This window comes from Bipolaris zeicola, assembly GCF_000523435.1.
Source record: "Bipolaris zeicola 26-R-13 unplaced genomic scaffold scaffold_39, whole genome shotgun sequence".
Taxonomy (NCBI): Eukaryota; Fungi; Ascomycota; class Dothideomycetes; order Pleosporales; family Pleosporaceae; genus Bipolaris; species Bipolaris zeicola.
Window position 1 is genome coordinate 24988 of NW_006912088.1, and position 18640 is coordinate 43627.

The 18640-nt window shown below is 50.5% G+C and overlaps 8 protein-coding genes across 8 annotated transcripts; 3 read left to right on the forward strand and 5 right to left on the reverse strand.

Moving 5' to 3' along the window:
• Nucleotides 1-99: 99 nt before the first annotated feature.
• On the reverse strand, nt 100-2601 carry COCCADRAFT_24650 (uncharacterized protein; the record flags this gene model as incomplete). The annotated part of the gene is made up of 1 exon (XM_007712110.1): nt 100-2601. One exon carries the CDS (start codon nt 2599-2601, stop codon nt 100-102), a length of 2502 nt encoding a protein of 833 aa, XP_007710300.1.
• A 331-nt stretch (nt 2602-2932) lies between these two features.
• Nucleotides 2933-4151, forward strand: COCCADRAFT_24651 (uncharacterized protein; the record flags this gene model as incomplete). Its single annotated transcript, XM_007712111.1, has 2 exons — nt 2933-2957; nt 3010-4151. The coding sequence occupies 2 exons, from the start codon at nt 2933-2935 to the stop codon at nt 4149-4151; spliced, it is 1167 nt and encodes a 388-aa protein (XP_007710301.1).
• A 292-nt stretch (nt 4152-4443) lies between these two features.
• On the reverse strand, nt 4444-4991 carry COCCADRAFT_35090 (uncharacterized protein; the record flags this gene model as incomplete). Its single annotated transcript, XM_007712126.1, has 2 exons — nt 4444-4818; nt 4908-4991. 2 exons carry the CDS (start codon nt 4989-4991, stop codon nt 4444-4446), a joined length of 459 nt encoding a protein of 152 aa, XP_007710316.1.
• Nucleotides 4992-5880: 889 nt separating this feature from the next.
• On the reverse strand, nt 5881-7392 carry COCCADRAFT_91037 (uncharacterized protein; the record flags this gene model as incomplete). The annotated part of the gene is made up of 3 exons (XM_007712135.1): nt 5881-5994; nt 6045-6932; nt 6988-7392. The coding sequence occupies 3 exons, from the start codon at nt 7390-7392 to the stop codon at nt 5881-5883; spliced, it is 1407 nt and encodes a 468-aa protein (XP_007710325.1).
• A 242-nt stretch (nt 7393-7634) lies between these two features.
• On the forward strand, nt 7635-7805 carry COCCADRAFT_90977 (uncharacterized protein; the record flags this gene model as incomplete). Its single annotated transcript, XM_007712136.1, has 1 exon — nt 7635-7805. A coding segment is annotated over one exon (171 nt), but the record flags the coding sequence as incomplete, so codon positions are not given.
• Nucleotides 7806-10988: 3183 nt separating this feature from the next.
• On the reverse strand, nt 10989-11207 carry COCCADRAFT_91073 (uncharacterized protein; the record flags this gene model as incomplete). Its single annotated transcript, XM_007712137.1, has 1 exon — nt 10989-11207. One exon carries the CDS (start codon nt 11205-11207, stop codon nt 10989-10991), a length of 219 nt encoding a protein of 72 aa, XP_007710327.1.
• Nucleotides 11208-12864: 1657 nt separating this feature from the next.
• Nucleotides 12865-13239, reverse strand: COCCADRAFT_35092 (uncharacterized protein; the record flags this gene model as incomplete). Its single annotated transcript, XM_007712127.1, has 1 exon — nt 12865-13239. One exon carries the CDS (start codon nt 13237-13239, stop codon nt 12865-12867), a length of 375 nt encoding a protein of 124 aa, XP_007710317.1.
• A 455-nt stretch (nt 13240-13694) lies between these two features.
• Nucleotides 13695-17133, forward strand: COCCADRAFT_90908 (uncharacterized protein; the record flags this gene model as incomplete). Its single annotated transcript, XM_007712138.1, has 6 exons — nt 13695-14078; nt 14150-14165; nt 14347-15543; nt 15604-15916; nt 16038-16863; nt 16987-17133. 6 exons carry the CDS (start codon nt 13695-13697, stop codon nt 17131-17133), a joined length of 2883 nt encoding a protein of 960 aa, XP_007710328.1.
• Between the last annotated feature and the right edge of the window lie 1507 nt (nt 17134-18640).

The following is an 18640-nucleotide window of genomic DNA, read 5'->3' on the forward strand; positions in this document are numbered from 1 at the left end:
GTGACGACATACGATGTGACAGGTGGACTGGTGTTCAGTAATTATTCGAATAATATAAAGCATTTTCTAAATCTATCAGGCCCGAGTTTTTGATTCTCTTCAGCCCAAGTTGAACTCGCTTGCTAAACCAGCATGACGCATAAACTTTTCCCTTGCCCTAACTGCCTTCCTCATCTTCGCCGCCTCATCCGTATCCTGACCCTCTGGCAGATCCAGATCGACCTTCTTCCTCGTCGACACGCCCGACTCTGTGGCGGCTTTACGACTTGCTCCATCTACCCTTGGTCCACCACGGACCTTGACAGGTGTCTTATCGTTACGACCAGCACCAGTTCGTTGACCTGGAACCTTCATACCGCTGGGTCGCTCACGAAGGGCAAAAGCCTTGGCCAAGTGGCCCAGGTGCAGAGCTTTGATGTCGAAATACTTGCGTTCGTCAGCAACGTGCGTGGCATAGGCACGGATGTGACTTTGGAACGCGCGACGGGCAGCTTCGAGGCGGGCAGGAGAAGCCAGAGCCCAGCGTTCAATGGCAAGCTGGAGATCTGTTGCTTTGTCCATGTAAGCATTCTTTTCCATAACGCCGCTAGTGACGAGGCCGCGGTTAAGAATGTCGTCTGCGTCTTGACGTGCAATATGGATACCCGCCTCGGTCTCCTTGCGGTCAGATTTGAGGATATCGACATAGCCTTCTTCGGAGCCGGGCATGAGGAAGATGCATGCGCGTCCATCGCGACCGGCACGCGCTGTACGACCGATTCTGTGCAAATGGTCTTCTCGGGCAAAAGCCGGGTCGAATTCGATGACTAAATCGACGTTTGGTAAATCAAGACCACGCGAGGCGACGTCAGTAGCGATGAGTACAGAAGGTTCCTTGTTCTTTGCAAACTGCGCGAGTGTCGATGTTCGGAGGGATTGTTGGAGGGAACCATGGAGACGGTATGCTGTTACCGAATGTGTCTTTGCTGATAAAATAGGCGCTACTGCACTCGTTACTTCCAGTTTTGTAGGATCTGATTGTATCGCTTTGGTCTTTTTGCCAGATTTTTTGTCATCTTTCGTAGCCTCATCCTCGGTCGAGTCTTCTTTATCTTCCTCTTTTTGTTCTTCTTTTCCTTCGAGATCGCTAGTAAGCATGTCAAAATGAAAGTCGACAGAGTCGGCACAAGATATGAAGACAATTGCCTTCATAACGGAACCCTTTCGCGCAAACGCGCGCTTCAGATAGGCAATTAGAGATACCAGTCGTAGTTTGGGCGCCACAACAGCATACGATTGTTTCAACTGTGCGGGTGCGGAGAAAGTGGTATCCTTGCTTGTATCACTTGTTTCCGGTCCCTTCTCTGACGGATCGGCTCGAAGATGAACGGCGTCCTTCAAACTTATTTGACCCAGCCTCTCAACATCCATCTTCATGGTTGCGGAACAGAGTACTGTGGTGCGTTTCTCAGGGAGTCCTGGTATCCGTGATTTTTCGTCTTTCCTTGCGCGCATTCGTAGGTTCAAAGCACCAACAATCTTCTGAATCTCTTGCTCGAAACCAAGTTCCATCAGGCGATCTCCTTCATCCAGAACTAGCCATCTGACGTTGCTCACGTCCAGCGCTTCTGTGTGCTCCAGATGATCTACCAGTCGACCTGGTGTTGCAACCAAGATGTTGATACCTTTTCGCAAACGAGCCTTCTCCGACTTCTTTTTCTCACCGCCAATGACCGTCGTGGCTACTAGCCAATGCGCGCACCCTAGTATCTTCTCCAGCACCATGGCAATCTGCTTGCTCAGTTCTCGCGTTGGCGCCAGGATGATAGCAAACAGGCCTGAATTTCTTTGCACGTTTTCGTCGACTTTCCGTTTCTTCATATTCGCCGACAAGTCCATTAGTCTCTGCACAATAGGCAGAAGATAGGCCAGCGTCTTTCCGGAACCAGTTTCGGCCTGTATGAAAGCATCTGAGTCGTCTTTGACCAATTGTGTTATCGCGGCTTTTTGAATGGCCGTGGGCGCCTTCAGGTCCATCTTGTTGAGCAAATGGCTGGCAAGTGTTGTGGACATGCCGAGTGAAGTGAACGTGTGGAGTTCGCTGCTGAGGGGCGCATTCGAGGGTTCGACGGGTGCATCGTCTTCGCGTGGTTGGGCCGCTTCCGGCTTAGTGGTGGAAGTGGGATTGTAGGTAAATAGCGAGGAAATGACCTGCTTGCCGCCCTTTGGTGCACTCTGCTGCTCGCCAGGACGTTTTGTCGCATTCGGGTTCGACTGCGGCCTGAAGTTGGGGTCTGCAGTCTTTTCAGCCGCCTTCGGTTTGAATTCTCCGCTCACACGCGCTCGCTTTGGGTGTCTGTCGCCATGGTCGAGCAGGTCGGTATCGTCGACGGGCTTTGGTGTGCGCGGACCCAGCTCTGTGCGGTTCACATTGGTGGCATGGTCGACCTTCTTCTTGGGTACTGTTTCGCCGTTCAATCGTGCTGTCGCCTTGGTGTGCCAGTTCTGCGCCGCCTTCTTCGCTGTGAGCCGACTCTTCCAGTTACCGCCCTTGAAGGTTGGCTTTGCGATGATGCCGCTTTCCGGGATGGAGAAGTTGAGGAGCATGCCATCGTCGCCCATGTCTGCGCTGTATCGCCGTCGCCGGTTGTGAAAGTAGCGGGGCGTCAGTCGTCGACTGCGACAGCATGCGAAATCTCGACTTCCATCTTTTTAGTGGGGCACTAAACCCGATGCGGCCGTATGTGTGCACCCATGATGCTACCTTCAGCGCAGAAACTAGACGTCTTTTCCATTCTCAATTCTTGCAAGGCATGGCTGCCTTTTCGCGATCCCACCATGCTTCATCAACCTCCACGTTGCGAGGGAGAAGTTCCATCGTCCGCTTGGTCGTTGCGCGACTCGAGAACTAACTACAGTCCCATTCCGAGCGACACCTCCGCAACTCCCCGCAATGTCACTACTCCGGTTAACATCTGGTGAATACAACCTTATACACTGACACTGAGCCATTGAGCTGACCAAGATCAGTACCGACAGCACGCTCGTGTCTACTGGCCAAGTTTCCGCGTCCATTGCAAGCTTCGAGGACAAATAACAGCATCCGCTTCTTCTCCGGATCCCCGAGTCTGTGCAATACCTCATCCTCGAACCCCCAACCCCAAATCTTCCGCCATGTTGCTCCCTTGCGCGACTACCGAAGGGACTTGCGCCTCAATCAGCGTACTGTCGGTCTAGTACCCACCATGGGCGCTTTGCATGAGGGTCACCTCTCGCTCATGCGCCATGCCGCAGCTGAGAACACCGATGTCTTTGTCACAATTTACGTGAACCCCACCCAATTCGGCCTGAACGAGGATCTCGACTCGTATCCAAAGACATGGGAGTCAGACCTGCGCATAATAGAACAGCTGAACCAACAGCTGGCAAGCTCAGGCCAAGGACGAGTCACGGCTGTCTTCGCGCCAGACACCAAAACTATATATCCTACCCTCCCGCCTGACAGTAGCATCCCCGGCGTAGGAACGTTTATCGAGATGCGTCCGCTTGGTCAAATTCTCGAGGGCGCATCAAGACCCGTCTTCTTTCGCGGCGTAGCGACCGTGTGTATGAAGCTCTTCAACATTTGCGCCCCGGACCGCGTTTACTTTGGGCAAAAGGATGTTCAACAAACTCGCGTCATCAAACGAATGATCACCGACTTTCACCTTGACATGGATCTGCGCATAATTCCTACGTCAAGGGAGTCCGATGGCCTTGCTCTTTCGTCTCGCAATGTTTACCTGGGTACACGCCGCCGCAACGTGGCTATTGTTCTCAACCAAGCACTCCGCAAGGCAGAAATCAAGTACAAGAATGGGATGCGCCTGCGGAACGATGTGTTGTGGCCTGCATTCGACCACACAAACATGACTCTCCTTGAGCAAGAGCAGCTAGAGCCCAGCCAGCGCGTAAAGTTTGAAGTCGACTACATTAGCCTTGCAGACCCAGACACCATGGAAGAAATCGAGCAGATTGACGACAGCAAGGGTGCCATTCTAAGTGGTGTAGTCAAAATGCTGCCGGTTGAGGAACCGCAGCCAGACAAAGAGGATTTGGGCCGGCTGGACGCCGAGGGTCATCAAGTTCCTGTCCGGTTACTTGATAATATCATTCTGGAGCCTATGAGATGAATCTATCTTGAATATGTAAATTCCTGAATTTGATATAAAAAAATACAAAATACATTAGGTGCTGTATTCCAGAATAGACCTATGAATGAAACGCTTTTGCAATCTGTGCATATCCTTACTTTTTTCTCGCTTTTTGATCTCGTCCGGCGATTACTGTGTTTTTTTAAACAACTTATTCGCTCTCTCCTGTAAAGCACGAATCTGGTCTTACAAAGCCCCTTACACTCCTCATTTCTCATTCTTTTGTTCGCCAGGTAGTGTCGAGGATATGATCGCATCCTGATCACCAACGTCACCCACGAGACTGCTTCTCAGTCTCCACCATATCTTCCATCTTTAGCTCCATCATACTACTCCTCTTACGCGCCACTCGTGGCGGTGGCGCAACATCACCAGGCGACTTTTTCGCCGCATCATTCACCAATGAGTCGTTCAACGACAAACAAGACTTTGATTTTCCCCAGGAATCCTCACATTCTGATCCGGATCCACGCGTCGATATATCGCGAGTAGCAAGACTGGGTGGGTACGGTAGCACGTCAGGTGCGAAGTCGAGTAAACTTGTGGCGTTGCTCCTGGTTTTGCTCCGAATTTGTTCACATTGCGCCTCTGTAAGACCGGGTATGCATTCTGAGATGTCTAAATGTCGTACATCTGTCGGTGCGCCCTATAAATTTACATGTTAGAAAATGTAATGGTACTCCGTGCATGTGACTAGTAGAATAAAGATTAGCATGAGGGAAGTGATAAACATACAATGACCATAGTAGCCCTCTTCGTCCGTGGAGCAAAACAGGGAAACACATGTTGCATCACAGTAGCCATAGACATGGATGCCATTGCTGTAGGTGTGGGGTGGGAAAAAACAGGTTGCAGCGTATGCGCCTGGTTACTGGAGAAGAAGCAACAAATTACAGATCTGGATCAGTAATAATGGATAGATGGATGGTCGGTATCTGCCAACAAACACGCCAAGTTGGGATTTCCAAAGCCAGAGCCAGGTATGGGGGAGCACAGACGCTGAAACATAGGCCTCGGTACAAAGGGAATTGCGCTGTGCCGGGAGGCTAGGCGCGCGACAAAGACGTTAAAGAAAGAGCGAAAGAGATGGCTTGAGTATGATCGGTGATGTGCTCGTAAAATCACGGGCACCGGAAAAAATTGATCTGCAAAGTACAACCAAAGAACTAAAAAAAGTGAAGAAAATGAATACAGAAACCAGGGTTCGCTTGAAGTTATCATGGTGTGACAAGCTTTTCACTAAACTTGGCTGCCCGAGTCACGACCCTTGCGGATCACAAACTTTAGTCGTGTTTGAGATTGATTCCTTTGTTTATTCTTCCCGTATCGATCTGAGATTATCAGTTGGTGCCAGCAGAATGTGGAGATGAGAGAGCACCTGTTAAGGCGCTAGTAGACACATAAGATTCTCAACAAAGTATTGGTGTTTCAAGATGCGTAGTTGCGTGGTTGTACGCAAGAACACATTGCTACAAGGTTCCAGCCAGAGTATTTGTACCTGTACTCCTGCAACCACAATATCAAAATTTTGTTGGCTGTCAATTCACTTGAAATCATCGTCACATTGATCCAAAGTCGTGAATAGTGTCTAGCGGTTTCTTTGCAAGACTGATTGCATTCAACCATACCTATGGCAGGCCTAAATGCCACCCCAGCGGCGAGCACTCTTGACAGACAACAGGCCTGCAACGTGCCTCGGATGCTGCATCTATTTTGGGTAATCTTTGACATGGTAGCTCTTGAGCTTAACGAATTGGTCGAAGCCGAACCTGCTGAGAGTCTGACCTCGGCCAGAGTTTTTCCAGCCAACCCATGCCAGGTCCTAAAATTGTCAGTATGCAATGCCATGACTGTGGCGATAGAGCTACATACCGGTGCGGGGTAATCGCATCGATTGACAAAGACGGTACCAGCTTCAACATCATCGGCGAGTTCATGGCCTTTGTTAACATCCTTAGTCCAAATGCTAGCTGTAAGTCCAAATTGGCTGTCATTCATGAGCTTGATTGCTTCTGCGTCATTCTTGACCTTCATGACCGGAATAACAGGGCCAAACGTTTCCTCAGTCATCACTATCATCTCATGGTTGACGTTTGTCAGCAGGGTCGGAGCGACGTAGTTTCCGTCTGCAGGCGGGTTCTGGAATGTCGCATTTTCCGGGGTAGCATCCTTGGCTCCCTTTTCCAGAGCGTCTTTGACGTGCTCACGGATAGTCTCTGCAGATCTCTTGGAGACCACGGGACCAACATGCGTGCTCTTGTCAAATGGATCGCCGAGCTTGTACCCCTTGAGCACCTCTTGAAGTGCTGATACGAACTCATCATGGATTTTCTCGTCCACGTAGATTCTCTCAACACTGCAGCAACTCTGGCCTGAGTTGAAGACTGCACCATCTACGAGCTCCTCTGCAGCCCATTTGACATCGACATCAGAACGAACATAAGCGGGATCCTTCCCTCCTAGCTCAAGTCCTATCCGGAGTGGAACCCTGTCATTTGCAGCTTGTTGAATGGCGAGACCATTGGCTACTGATCCGGTGAAGCAAACAAGCTGAATCTTTGGCGATCGTGCAATCGACTCAATCTGAGTGACGGATCCACAGTGGAAGATTTGAAGCACACCATCAGGAAGGCCAGCTTCCTTGAAAATCTGTTGAATCTGCTCGGCACTCGTTGGCGTCTGTGGCGATGGCTTCAAAATGACGGAATTTCCTGCAAGCAGAGCAGGCACTAGCGAGTTGATGAGAGTCAGATATGGGTACTGCAAATATGGTTAGCAAGTGCAAGACTTGATGTAACCCTTGATCACCACCCACATTCCACGGAAATAGAATCAACACGGGACCAAGAGGGACTTTCTTGATGTAGCGCTTGAACCCCTTCTCTGGTTCGCCGTCCGTGTCCTTGAGCGTATCATCGCTAATTTTGAGCAGGTACTCGCCGCGCATAACCGCCGTGCTGACCTCCTTGGCAGTATAGGCAATGGGGCGACCCATCTGTTCTGTGATCTCTTTACCCAAAACATCTTGGCGTTCATTTAGCAGCTTCAATGCCTTCTTAACAATCGCTTGCCTCTCAGAGAGTGACGTGCGTCGATAGGATTCAAATGCCGTTGCAGCCGTCTCAGGGAGAGACTGCAAATCAGCATCTGAGAGGCCATTGCGTGTGACGATTGGCTTGTTGGTGATGGGAGAGATGGTCGTGATCTTCTCGAGCGACATGGTGGCGGTGCTTGTTTTGGTACGAGGCCTCTATGGATAAATTCAAGTGGCAATGCACAATAAGCAGACACGGCAGTGTCGATTCAGCGGCGCCTTGGGAGCAGTTAATTTTGAGTTGAAGCGTTGCCCGCCGCCAAACCGGAAATGACGTATGACACGCTAGGACTAGCTCGTGCACGTTCCATCTTGGTGGAGGGACATTCACCCCTCCACGCCGAAAAACGGACTCGATATAATCTCTCTTATCACGGTTATCGACGGCGCGATTACATACTCACTTGCGCTATCGGGACCATGATGAGGGAAAATTTCCGGGCATTTGCTCGGCCATCTCATCGGATTGCTCAAGCGTTCTACCACATGGCCGTAACAATCTGCACAGTAGGGCCGCAGCAGTGGCTCAATGCCCCTGACCGTCTCCACCGACCTGGTCATCTACCAGAGAATTGCCTTGGTCGTGACCTTTGAGTAATGTACCACAGTAGTTTGTGTTGAGACGCAAGATTGCCGTCGGCATGGGTTCGGGCCTTTTCCTGCCATATCATTGAGATGCCGACAATGCATCTCAGTGAGTGGTAGAGAGTGCTGGGTCAATCACATATCTGAGTAGCAATAAAGTTCCGTTTTCACCACTGTATTATGTCAAAAGCATAGTATCGGTACTGCATTTGCGACTCCTCCTAAGCAGCCTCGTTGGCTCACTTCGCGCAACGGAATGCAGAATCTTCAATCGTAGAACAGTGGCAGGTTTACCGACACCGTCTTTCTCTTTACAGGCAATTTTCATGGCAATTCTCTGCACACGTTCGACAGAGACTTTTGACTGTGCCTGTTGAGCACCATGCAGGGGAGTACCAAGTATCCCCTGGTTCCTACACCACCCTGCATTCTGCATAGAACCTCTAGAATATCCACTTAACCCCGCTATCCTTGGTCCAGCCCATTCATATCGGGAGGGTTCTTTTACCACATAATATCTACTGTCTGTTGAGAAGCCCAAGACCGAGGCCTACTCGGCGTGCAAAGTTTCACAAGTGACAGGGTGTACATGTCCACGTGGTTGTGCGAGCTTGTCAAGCCTTTGTGAGCCATGTGACCCTCAAGGACGAACGGAATGACGCTAGAAGCTGAAAGCCAGCGTCAGTAGTGACTATATGCTGGATGGCCTATAGTCTTGTCAATAGTCATATCTTTACCTGTTATGATCGGGTCCAGCACGTGTCCATCAACGGGCTAGCCACGGGATTTATGCAGCAACATCAAAGGCTGTACGAGCAATATATGAAAATCAACAAGCTGAACTGAAGTCGGCTTTGGAAGCCGCAGTGCCTTGTCCTGTTACCTTCCCTGCTCCACAGTGCAGCTGTACTCGCTTGCGCCATGCGCCTTATATGACTTTGCGAAAACTTGGGTGCTATTTGTTTGGGTCTTTACCCATCCCCATGGGCCGGAATAGCTGTGCCGAACGGCTCGGTACGACACATCTTGGAGTTGTCCTCGTGTTTAGGGACTTGCTCCGCCCATGAAGATCACACTATCGGCCTCAATGTAAGCAACTGCTTACGTCGTCTTGAGAATCATTCCAGAATGGAACGACGATCAGCACAGACACAAGATAAACGCTCAATTTATGCTTGTTGTGTTCGAGTTCTGTCTACCTCGTCACCACTCGAGCCACCTGGTTCTTATAAGGTCGAACTGTGGCGCGATCATCCGGTTAGGGCATATGTATATGTTGGCGGTGCATGCCTTTAGCTTTCAAAGGCAACGATCTAAGAAGCATCTCAGAATATCATCGACGTAAGTAAACGAGCAACAGTAAGTCTCTCATAGCTGTGCACCAACGTGTTATAGTTAGGTAACGTACTATTGAGATGCCAAAGTGTTTAGATAGAGCTCTTTGCTTGTATCCCCACACCGTCTTTCAGTGGGCCAACTACATGCAGACTATTTTTGTAAAATTTGAACAAGAATATACGAGTTGCGGATGCCTTTACGTTATCCTGTAGTCAAAAATCACAACAAATTCTGCATGCGACATGTTGAAGCCGTCCAAGGCCCAACTAGTAGAGAACCCCGCACAAAGCCGCCCCCAAAGTTTGAACAGTAATCATGGACAAAAGTGGATATTGTAATATCAAAGACACGATATACCTGGTACATTTTTTGGCCCAAGCAACAGCAGTAAGCAATACGAATTGTGGTGGTCTTTTGCGGTCCGTCGGTGATCTACTTAGCGTCGGCGTGTTGTCATCTGTCGGTGCGCTAAAGTGGCTGGATCGCAATGGTAACCCAAATGATATCCAAAACTATTGCCAATAGTATGAGACATTGTGGAGGATCCAGAGAACCTTGTTCTACACGGTCGTATAGATCTAGGACTTTGGGGGTTAGCAGGCCTGGTGTTGGGTAGCTGCGCTGTTGTGGTAGGAGCGCCTCAAGTCTGTTACTGCAAAGTACATCGAAAAGAGTATCTTAAAATCTTTCACTGTGTGTTTCGTTGTTGGTCTTTTAGTACAGTGATGTGAGTTTTTAGCAAATTATTTGCAAAACAGATGCATGGTGCAATTGTTATTTCAATGGTAGTTCAGCTTGGTGTTTAAGATGCGAGACTACCCCTACTGTCTTGAACATTCTACTCCAAATCTATTGCCGTAGTCGTACTTAATGTGAATCTATACACGCATGATGCATTGTGCGTGTATTTGAGAATCACGGTAAGTTGTCAGATTTGAGTGATACTAATTGAAAGTAGGTTGAAAGCCAAGCCAAAAGAACTATGTGTAGCTATGTCAACTAACCACCGATGTTCGTGTTTAGTTTTCATAAATCGGACTAAAAATGACAAGTATGATGAACGGATGTGTTTGATGCATGGATTAGTGAAGAGTGATGCTGAGTCAATTAGGCGTTGACATAGAGTAATCGTTGTAGCACAAAGCCACGGTCGTTGAAGCCCGAGTTACCTGTTATGGATAGATGTTGCGCAGAACATCTACGATCTCTAAGCTTTTATCAACTGCATACGTATTGACACAGGGAGCAATGCAAGTGAGCTATGTTGTTAGCAACTCCACAGTTCTATTATTTGTTGTCACCACCGTATCTGAAGATACCATGATTGCTTTTTGCAGCTAGAAGAGGAAATATTACCGATAGAAGCATTCATTTTATCCGCATCCAATTTGATTTGTGATAATTTTCTAACTCCGTTCTGTGAAGTGAAAATGAATCCTTATTGAAGGCCTCTTCCGCTGATTGCACCTTTCATGTGGACGAGATTAGCTACGGCCAGAATAGAGTAGAGTTTCACTCCACTTGGTGTTACACCGCACATGACACCATGTCCTGGAGTATTATGTTTTATCACTCTTATGTTATTGCTGACGTGGTAACAGACTAAGTATAGGTCTTTCCAAGAAAGTCTCCTTTGCTTTGCACAAAATCCCTGGATGTTGAAATTGGAGAGCCGACAGAGAATCAGGCCCAATAGGATATTTGCGGTAGTCTTCCAGTGGTACTCGCGGGGAACAATTTGTCAGACCATTTGAATCGCGTCTTAGCATGAATAATAAAGACAGATTGTTATTGAACGATTAGTGAAACAATTGCGATACTGATATAATAGAGTTGCAAACTATTAAGAGAATATGGAAACTATGACATGGGGTGTTTCGTATTACTTTTGTTGAGTCCATGACCAAGTGCATGGTAGCTAAGCAGTCGACTGTTGAGCACAAGTAAACTGTAGTTGTCTGCAGTTGGCTGACCTGCTTTCTGTCAACGAAGACCGGATCAACAGTCATCATAGTCATGATGAGATCAGGGGCATGAGCTGATTGCATAGCTTATCGTAGCACCGAATGTATTGAATGTCTGCACATCACTGCAGCTACACATACCCATTACGGTAAAGATGGAAGTGTGAAATGCTGGGACGCGTTGCTTTCACCCTGTGCAACCGGCAACGCCGAGCAGGCTCGCATTTGTCCCATGCTTGAGCATATTCCCGCAAGTTCAAATAACGGTCGTCGAATATGATTACCAGACTGGTATAAAAAACTGGCCATGACCTGATAAGACGACTCTTGGAGGCCTCACTGTTAGCTTGCATTCTTCCGACGTACGTGGCGAAAGGGGATAGTCGCGTTGCTCGTGATTTTCGTGCCTTGTTGTTTCGGCGGTTAAAACAATGGCATCACGTTACAGTGACTCACGATGGAAATCACTTGGAACAGATCAGACGAAAATCCTTCGTGCAGGATCTCGAGACAATATTCGTGTCGACGACTGAAAAAAAATAGAAGGCTTCAACGTGACATTGCTGCGAACACTTCTAGCCGCTTGAACAACGGTCCGACATTGTAATGCGAATCCGGGTCGTTGTGGCGACCGATGCAGGTCAATTTAAATTTGTGGTGCTTGGTAAACACTGGGGGCACTAGCCCAGCAGGCAGGATGCGAGGCGATCCACAGATACTACAGCATTGTCGCCTAACGTCGCCAGTTGGAACCTGTCAGCCAACGGTCTCATGGTCTGGAACTGCAGCCAAACTCGACAAGGCCTCTTCGGGGGTGGGGCCCCCTCGTTACCGAACAATGGATACATACTCGCCCTGCTGAGTAGCGCGGAGCATCCTGCACCGTGAAGTCGATGGGCTGTTCCTGCAACGCTGCTGACACGGCCCGCTTTGGAGCATCTTTCAGCAGGTTGGACCAGACGTGGCATACGTGCAGCAGCTGATGTTGCCCAGATTTTTATTTGAGCTGGTGCCATTAACACTATGTGTTATATCCAGATCTAATGATGTTCAACACATGCACATGGGAGGTTTCCAGGTTTATGCTTGGCAAACTTGAGTCTGGCTCTAGCGGTGGGGCGGATTTGTCCAGGCTGGTATACGGGATTCATAAGATGCATTAGCGGAGTAAGTGTGGAAACGCATTAGTGTTATGAAGGGACACACTCTGTGTGTTTGGTTCCTGGGGAGGTATAGGCGGGTTGTTATGGGAATGGCCCTGCCTGGTCGACGGCCCTTGCAGCGTGGTGTGAAAACTCTGGTAGCAGAGGCTTGTATGTGTCTGAGACGAGCGGGAGTCTTTGAGCATTTCCAGCTGACGGTCCATGGCCCATCCATCTCCGGGGGCGGTCGGCGGGAGAGGGATGGATGGAGACGATCAGCGCAGGTTGGCATGGCCGACGGGTTCGTCACCAGGGTGCAGTATGACCGGCATCGAGGCGGGTAGCGCTGGGCTTGAGGGTGCATGTCGAGCCAGGGAGGGGCGATTGGGGGCTGCGACTAAAGGAAGAGGTGGTGGTCGCGTCCCAGACAGGCTGGGGCGGTGGCGGAGACTGCCAGGTCCCGTGTTGCGAGCGGCTCGTGTGCCAACGGACGCAGTTTGAGCGGGCTGGGTTCGCCAATCACCATCCTGGGGTGTCCTTGATCGCTCAGCAACGGGAAACGGGCCATGCTATAGTGGTGGGTGGGTCTCTTGGGTACGGACAGGTACTTGGAGGTACTTGTTGAGCCGGCATCGGTACACCACCCTTCTTAAGTCGGCCGCATATAGGGTTGGGATGGCACCGATCAGCCAATATGGTTTTTTGATTGCCAGTCTAACCCGCGGCGAGCGTTCTGGCATGTGTCCGTGTTCACGTCCGCAGCACCGGCGATCCAGCGGCTTTGGTGGACTGTGCTCGCCCTCGGGTGTTGGTGTGCTGCAAGACCAGGGTCTGGCAGGTCTGGCAGGGGTGAATTGCTCAAACTGGGGATGGAGGAACGGAAGCCAGCTTGACCACATTCGACCACCAGACGCACCTACGCACGAACCCGCCCTGCTGCCCATCTCGTTTGCAGCATGTGGCCAGAGACATCTCTGACGCACGACGCTGCTGGGCCCGGAGGAGCGACAGGTTTGCCCATGTCGATTCGGTATGATGGCCCTCCTGCGCTGCCACGCAGTGGACAGAAGCTATTATACCCCACTGCCTCCACTAAGGCTCAGCATCAAGCGGTCACTGTGGTAGCCGGCTGCAATATCGTAACCCTGGCTCGCTGGCTGTAGTCAAAAGAAGACGGTTGGACAACTGACCTGCATATCTTTTGGACGTCCTTCACAGCACAACCGCCCCCCAGCGCTGCAACCCTCTAGCCCTGCCAAATACCTCTCCACCTCTCTCCACCCAACCCCATCTCCCATTTCCCTACGGACATATTCAATCCCTTCTTGCCACTATTGACTCCTCAGCCTCTTGTCTCGAGTGGTGGAAGTTTGGTGGAGACGGACGCTAGAACGCAGTTATGCTTTCCACGAATCTCCATCAGTACCCCCCGGCATTCAGCCATGTCCCCTCGCCCAACGCAGTCGACCATCCACATCACCATCACCATCTTGCCATGGACCACATGGGACATTCCTCACTCGAGTCCATGGCCCACCCGTCGCAATACGCCGCATTGCAGTTCCACCACAACCGGCATGTCTTGCCCAACGGGAAGGCCGTCATCAAGCCCCATCATCGACTACCCTACGCCAGTGGGCCTCTGGCGCCACGACACCAGCGAGAGATGCTCCACGAACGATCAGGACGCAGCAACTCTGCGTCGGGGCCGGTGCGACGTAGGATCAGTCGGGCATGCGACCAGTGTAATCAACTGCGAACAAAGTGTGATGGGAAACAGTCTGTAAGTTCCTACTGCTACTACCAGCGTCCCACATGTACTACTAGAGCTAAGCCGACTAATCCATGGGTTAGTGCGCGCATTGTATAGGTACGTAGCAACGAATCGTGGACCGGGGCATGGCATGAACCCCGCAGTTGTCTGGGGATGTTCTGGCACCGTGATCGGCCTTTTCTGCTGTGGCGTCTGCTAGGCGTCTTAGTCGGAACCTAGCACAGCCGGCCATGTCCTGCCACTACCACGTCTGACAGTTTCACTAACAAAACACCAGAATTTGGTCTGACGTGCGAATACATCCGTGAGCGCAAGAAGCGCGGCAAGGCATCGCGAAAAGACATTGCTCAGCAACAAGCTGCCGCAGCCGCTGCCGCAGGAAGCAGTACGGTCAAGTCTGAAGAGTCCAGTACTCCACAGCCCTCAGACAAGACCGCGGAATCTATCCCAAGTAGCAGCCCCAAACTCCCAGAGGGTCAGAGGCCTCATTCCGAGCTACCGGCACGGTCCGCCAGCATTGCAACCACAAGTTCTGATATGGACACTGCATCCATGTACCCGAACAGGACCATGAGCTTGAACGCCATTGACACAATCCCAGAAAGCGACATGCATCACCAAATGGCTGACGGCATGCAAGCCATGCAGCCTATGCAGCCGCCTCGCATTCAGACACAAGGACTGCCCATGCAGCACTCGATTCCAGAGTACGCATCCATGGAGTACCATCGAAACCTCGCCTACCAACAACCACCACTCCAAGTGATGCAGCCAGGAATGCATCCTGCCGTTTCCTCCCACGGGCATGCTATGGAGTACTCGGGAAGCCCTTATAGTATGATGAGTCCGCAGAGTGCGCATGCGCAAACACAACCACAACCAGGCGCCTTTGGAATGCCAGAAGAACCCCCAAATATGGGGTACATGCCCCAGTCACCAGCCAATGGCTCACCTGGCTGGATTTTGCCCTCTCCCTCTAATACCATGTACTCGGGCGCACCACACCAGAGTCACTCTCAACAATTAAGGTACCCAGTCTTGCAGCCGTTGGTTCCACACCTGGCAAATATCATGCCAGTGTCATTGGCCTGCGACTTACTCGAGCTTTACTTCCAGAGTTCCTCGTCCGCGTTCATGCAACCCGTATCTCCTTACGTACTTGGTTACGTGTTCCGAAAACGGTCGTTTCTGAGGACGAACAACCCAAGGGTGTGCAGCCCGGCACTGCTGGCTAGCATATTATGGATCGGTTGCTTGACGAGCGAGTCACCCTATCTATCATCATCACCGTCTGCGCGGAGTCAGCTTTCCGAGAAGCTGATCAATCTGACAATCAGTCTGTTGAAGCCCTTGGTACATCAGACACCAGGCAGCCCGGATAGTGGCCCTACCAACTTCGCCACTGGAAACATGGTCGACGGTGTGACCATGGATGGTTTCGGAATGCCAACTCAAGAATCCGATATAGGCCTACGTAAGTCAATCTCTATCATTCAAACCCCAGATTGCCCAGAGTTAACGCAAAGTATTATAGCGGGAGCATGCGGCGGCCTTGATGAGGTAGTGACCTACATGCATCTAGCTATTGTCATCTCCGCAAGCGAGTACAAGGCTGCGTCACTACGCTGGTGGAACGCAGCATGGTCACTGGCCAGAGAGCTCAAGTTGGGTAAAGAAGTGCCTGTAACGCCACCACCCGAACCGAACGACGAAAACATTTCGGGAGATATCCGTGCCGAACATAGGGGCGGAACATACCCGAACGGTCAACACTCTTCCGTAGAATGCACTGAGGAGCAAAGAGAAGAGCGTAGACGTATATGGTGGCTTTTGTTCACAGTCGATCGGTAAGCCTTCTGATCTTTGTCGCCCGTGGCACCAACAAAGAAACATTGCTGGAACCATGCTGTCGACATCCTGGCACAACAGTCAAGTTCCCCAAACCGACAAGTGCTGATCCATATGTAGCCATCTAGCCCTATGCTACAACCGGCCGCTCTCTTTATTGGACGTGGAATGCTCCGGGCTTCTGCAGCCGCTTGACGATAACGTATGGCAATCTGGGGAATTCTTCGAGGACTCCGCTCAATCGTTTTCAGATCACACATTTCGCCGACGAGGGCCTGCATTCGAGTGCACCGGGCACTCCATTTTCGGATTTTTCCTTCCTCTGATGACAATTCTTGGAGAGATTACCGACCTATACCATGCCCGCAATCATCCGCGTTTTGGAGCCAAGACAGACTGGGAGCATCATGTGGTAGAGATCAGTCAGCAGCTTGTAGCCTATGGCCATTCTTTGCAGGAGCTTCGGAACCGTGCAGTCCATGAGGCGAACGTGGAGGCCCAGCAGGAAGCAGTACATCCTGGCACGCCCTCGGTACGATCTGTCAACTCGTCTATATCCCGAGCGCAGGAGAACTTGTTGCACGCCAAGATTGTGGAGGCGTATGGCACGCACCTCATGCACACCCTGCATATCTTGCTGAACGGGAAGTGGGACCCCATTTCGCTTCTGGATGACAACGACCTCTGGATCTCTTCGCAAAGTTTTGTGGATGCTACGGGCCATGCGGTCCATGCAGCTGAGGCATTGAACGAGGTCCTTGAGCTAGATCCTGATTTGAGCTTCATGCCGTTTTTCTTCGGGATCTACCTGCTCCAGGGAAGCTTCTTGCTACTTCTCATCGCGGACAAACTCCAAGGAGACGCCAACCCCAAGATAGTTCGTGCGTGCGAAGTTATAGTACGTGCACACGAGGCATGCATTGTGACTCTGAATACCGAGTACCAGGTAAGCGCCCCGGATAGTTTGTTGCCTTTTTTTCTTTTCGTTACGCAATCAGCCTTCCTTTCTGTTTCAGCCAAGCGGAGTTTTTCTCAAACACGGCCAGTCATGCTAACAATCATCTCACAGCGGAATTTCCGGAAAGTCATGCGCTCTGCCTTGCAGCAAGTGCGTGGCCGCGGCATAGACGAACATGCCGAACTGGCGCAACAACGCCGAAGGGAAATGTTGAGTCTCTACCGTTGGAGCGGCGACGGCACTGGGCTCGCACTCTGAGGTGCATTCGACGCTCGCTTCGCGCCATCCTCGACCCTTGTCATCTCGGGATCATCTCGCGACCGTGTTGCCGTACTCCGCTCCACGACCACACGTAGCAGTGATGACATCTTTGGCCTCGATTCCAATTACCTATTTTACCATCTTCTTGGCCGAGGCGCAATCTCGATCAGTGGTTTGCCTCGGTAGCATTACGATATGCTCTGACGCTTGCTTTCCCCACACACTTGTGTTCTCTTTATCCTTCCTTTCTCCCGGTGCACAGACATTTCGCACAAGGCTTACTTGGCGTTTGACGGAACGGGCACACACACACACACACGCACACATCTAGCGGGTGGTGTATTATGAGTTCATGTATTATGATTTTGGGCGTTTTGAAAATATTGTCTCTGCATTTCGACACGTTTGTTATTTACGCTCTCGGTGCGATGGGTGGGAACGGAAAGGCGTTTCCCGATACCAAACTTTCCCCACCACACCATGTTGTTCAACATCTTTCACTTCACATACCCATGGTCCCTTATCAAAAAGAAGGGCAATATTTGGCAGATTTTCCATATTCTCGCCGGTTTGAGAATATCTACTCCCGATTCCGCTATATTGGTTTGTTCATTATACCCCCCTCGGCAGATTGCTGCTGCTTCGCTTCTAGAACACATTTTTGGACAAGTTTGTTGATAGTACTACTATATGATGGAATTGGGTTCCATTACTACGCTCTTAGTGATCAGGCAATCCTGAGCAGAACAATCATATCAAACTCAAAATACGGCTTTTTACCGTGTGTGCGTGTGCGTGCTTTTGATACACGGAGCCATAGCGAGAGAAGATCTGCTTGACAGTTGCAGTAAGGCGCTGTGCCGTGCAAGAGGATGGACAATAGCATAGCTGCTATGATTACTCGGTGTAGCCGCACCGTGTTCCTGAGGAAGTCTGTCCATATGTCTCACTCACGCGCTGCTATACCTAGGATCATGGTTTCAAATGCGTGACCCCTGCAACCCGCCGTATTTACTTACACAGTACACGTCGTCTGGTGTATCTATCTAACACAAACACGACTACCAGACACCAAGAAGAAACACCCCCTTTTTTACAATCTAAAATGCATGATAGTTCTCTGAGAAGGACCAGTAAGGCCGTCTTTGGACCTAGTGCGCCGCGGACCAAAAGGCTGCGCGTGGTGCTGACGACTGCACGGTATCAATAGATGAGCCAATCAACATTGGTACTTTAACAATCTACTGTACCTACTCCATCGGGTGGTGGGGGGAGCTTCCGGAACACCAACAAACACATCACTACAACCATTTCCACACTCGGGATTTTAGTCTCCTGAACGATACTAAAAGGGCCAGCCTTGTGTCCTGTCACATCGACCGTGCTTTGCAACACCATCGAGTAGCCGCAGCAAAAGCACGAAGAGCTTTCCGAGAGCGGCACAAGGATGGCTTGCTTGCAGCAATAGCCACGTACCGGAACACGCCGGCACTTGGGCATATGA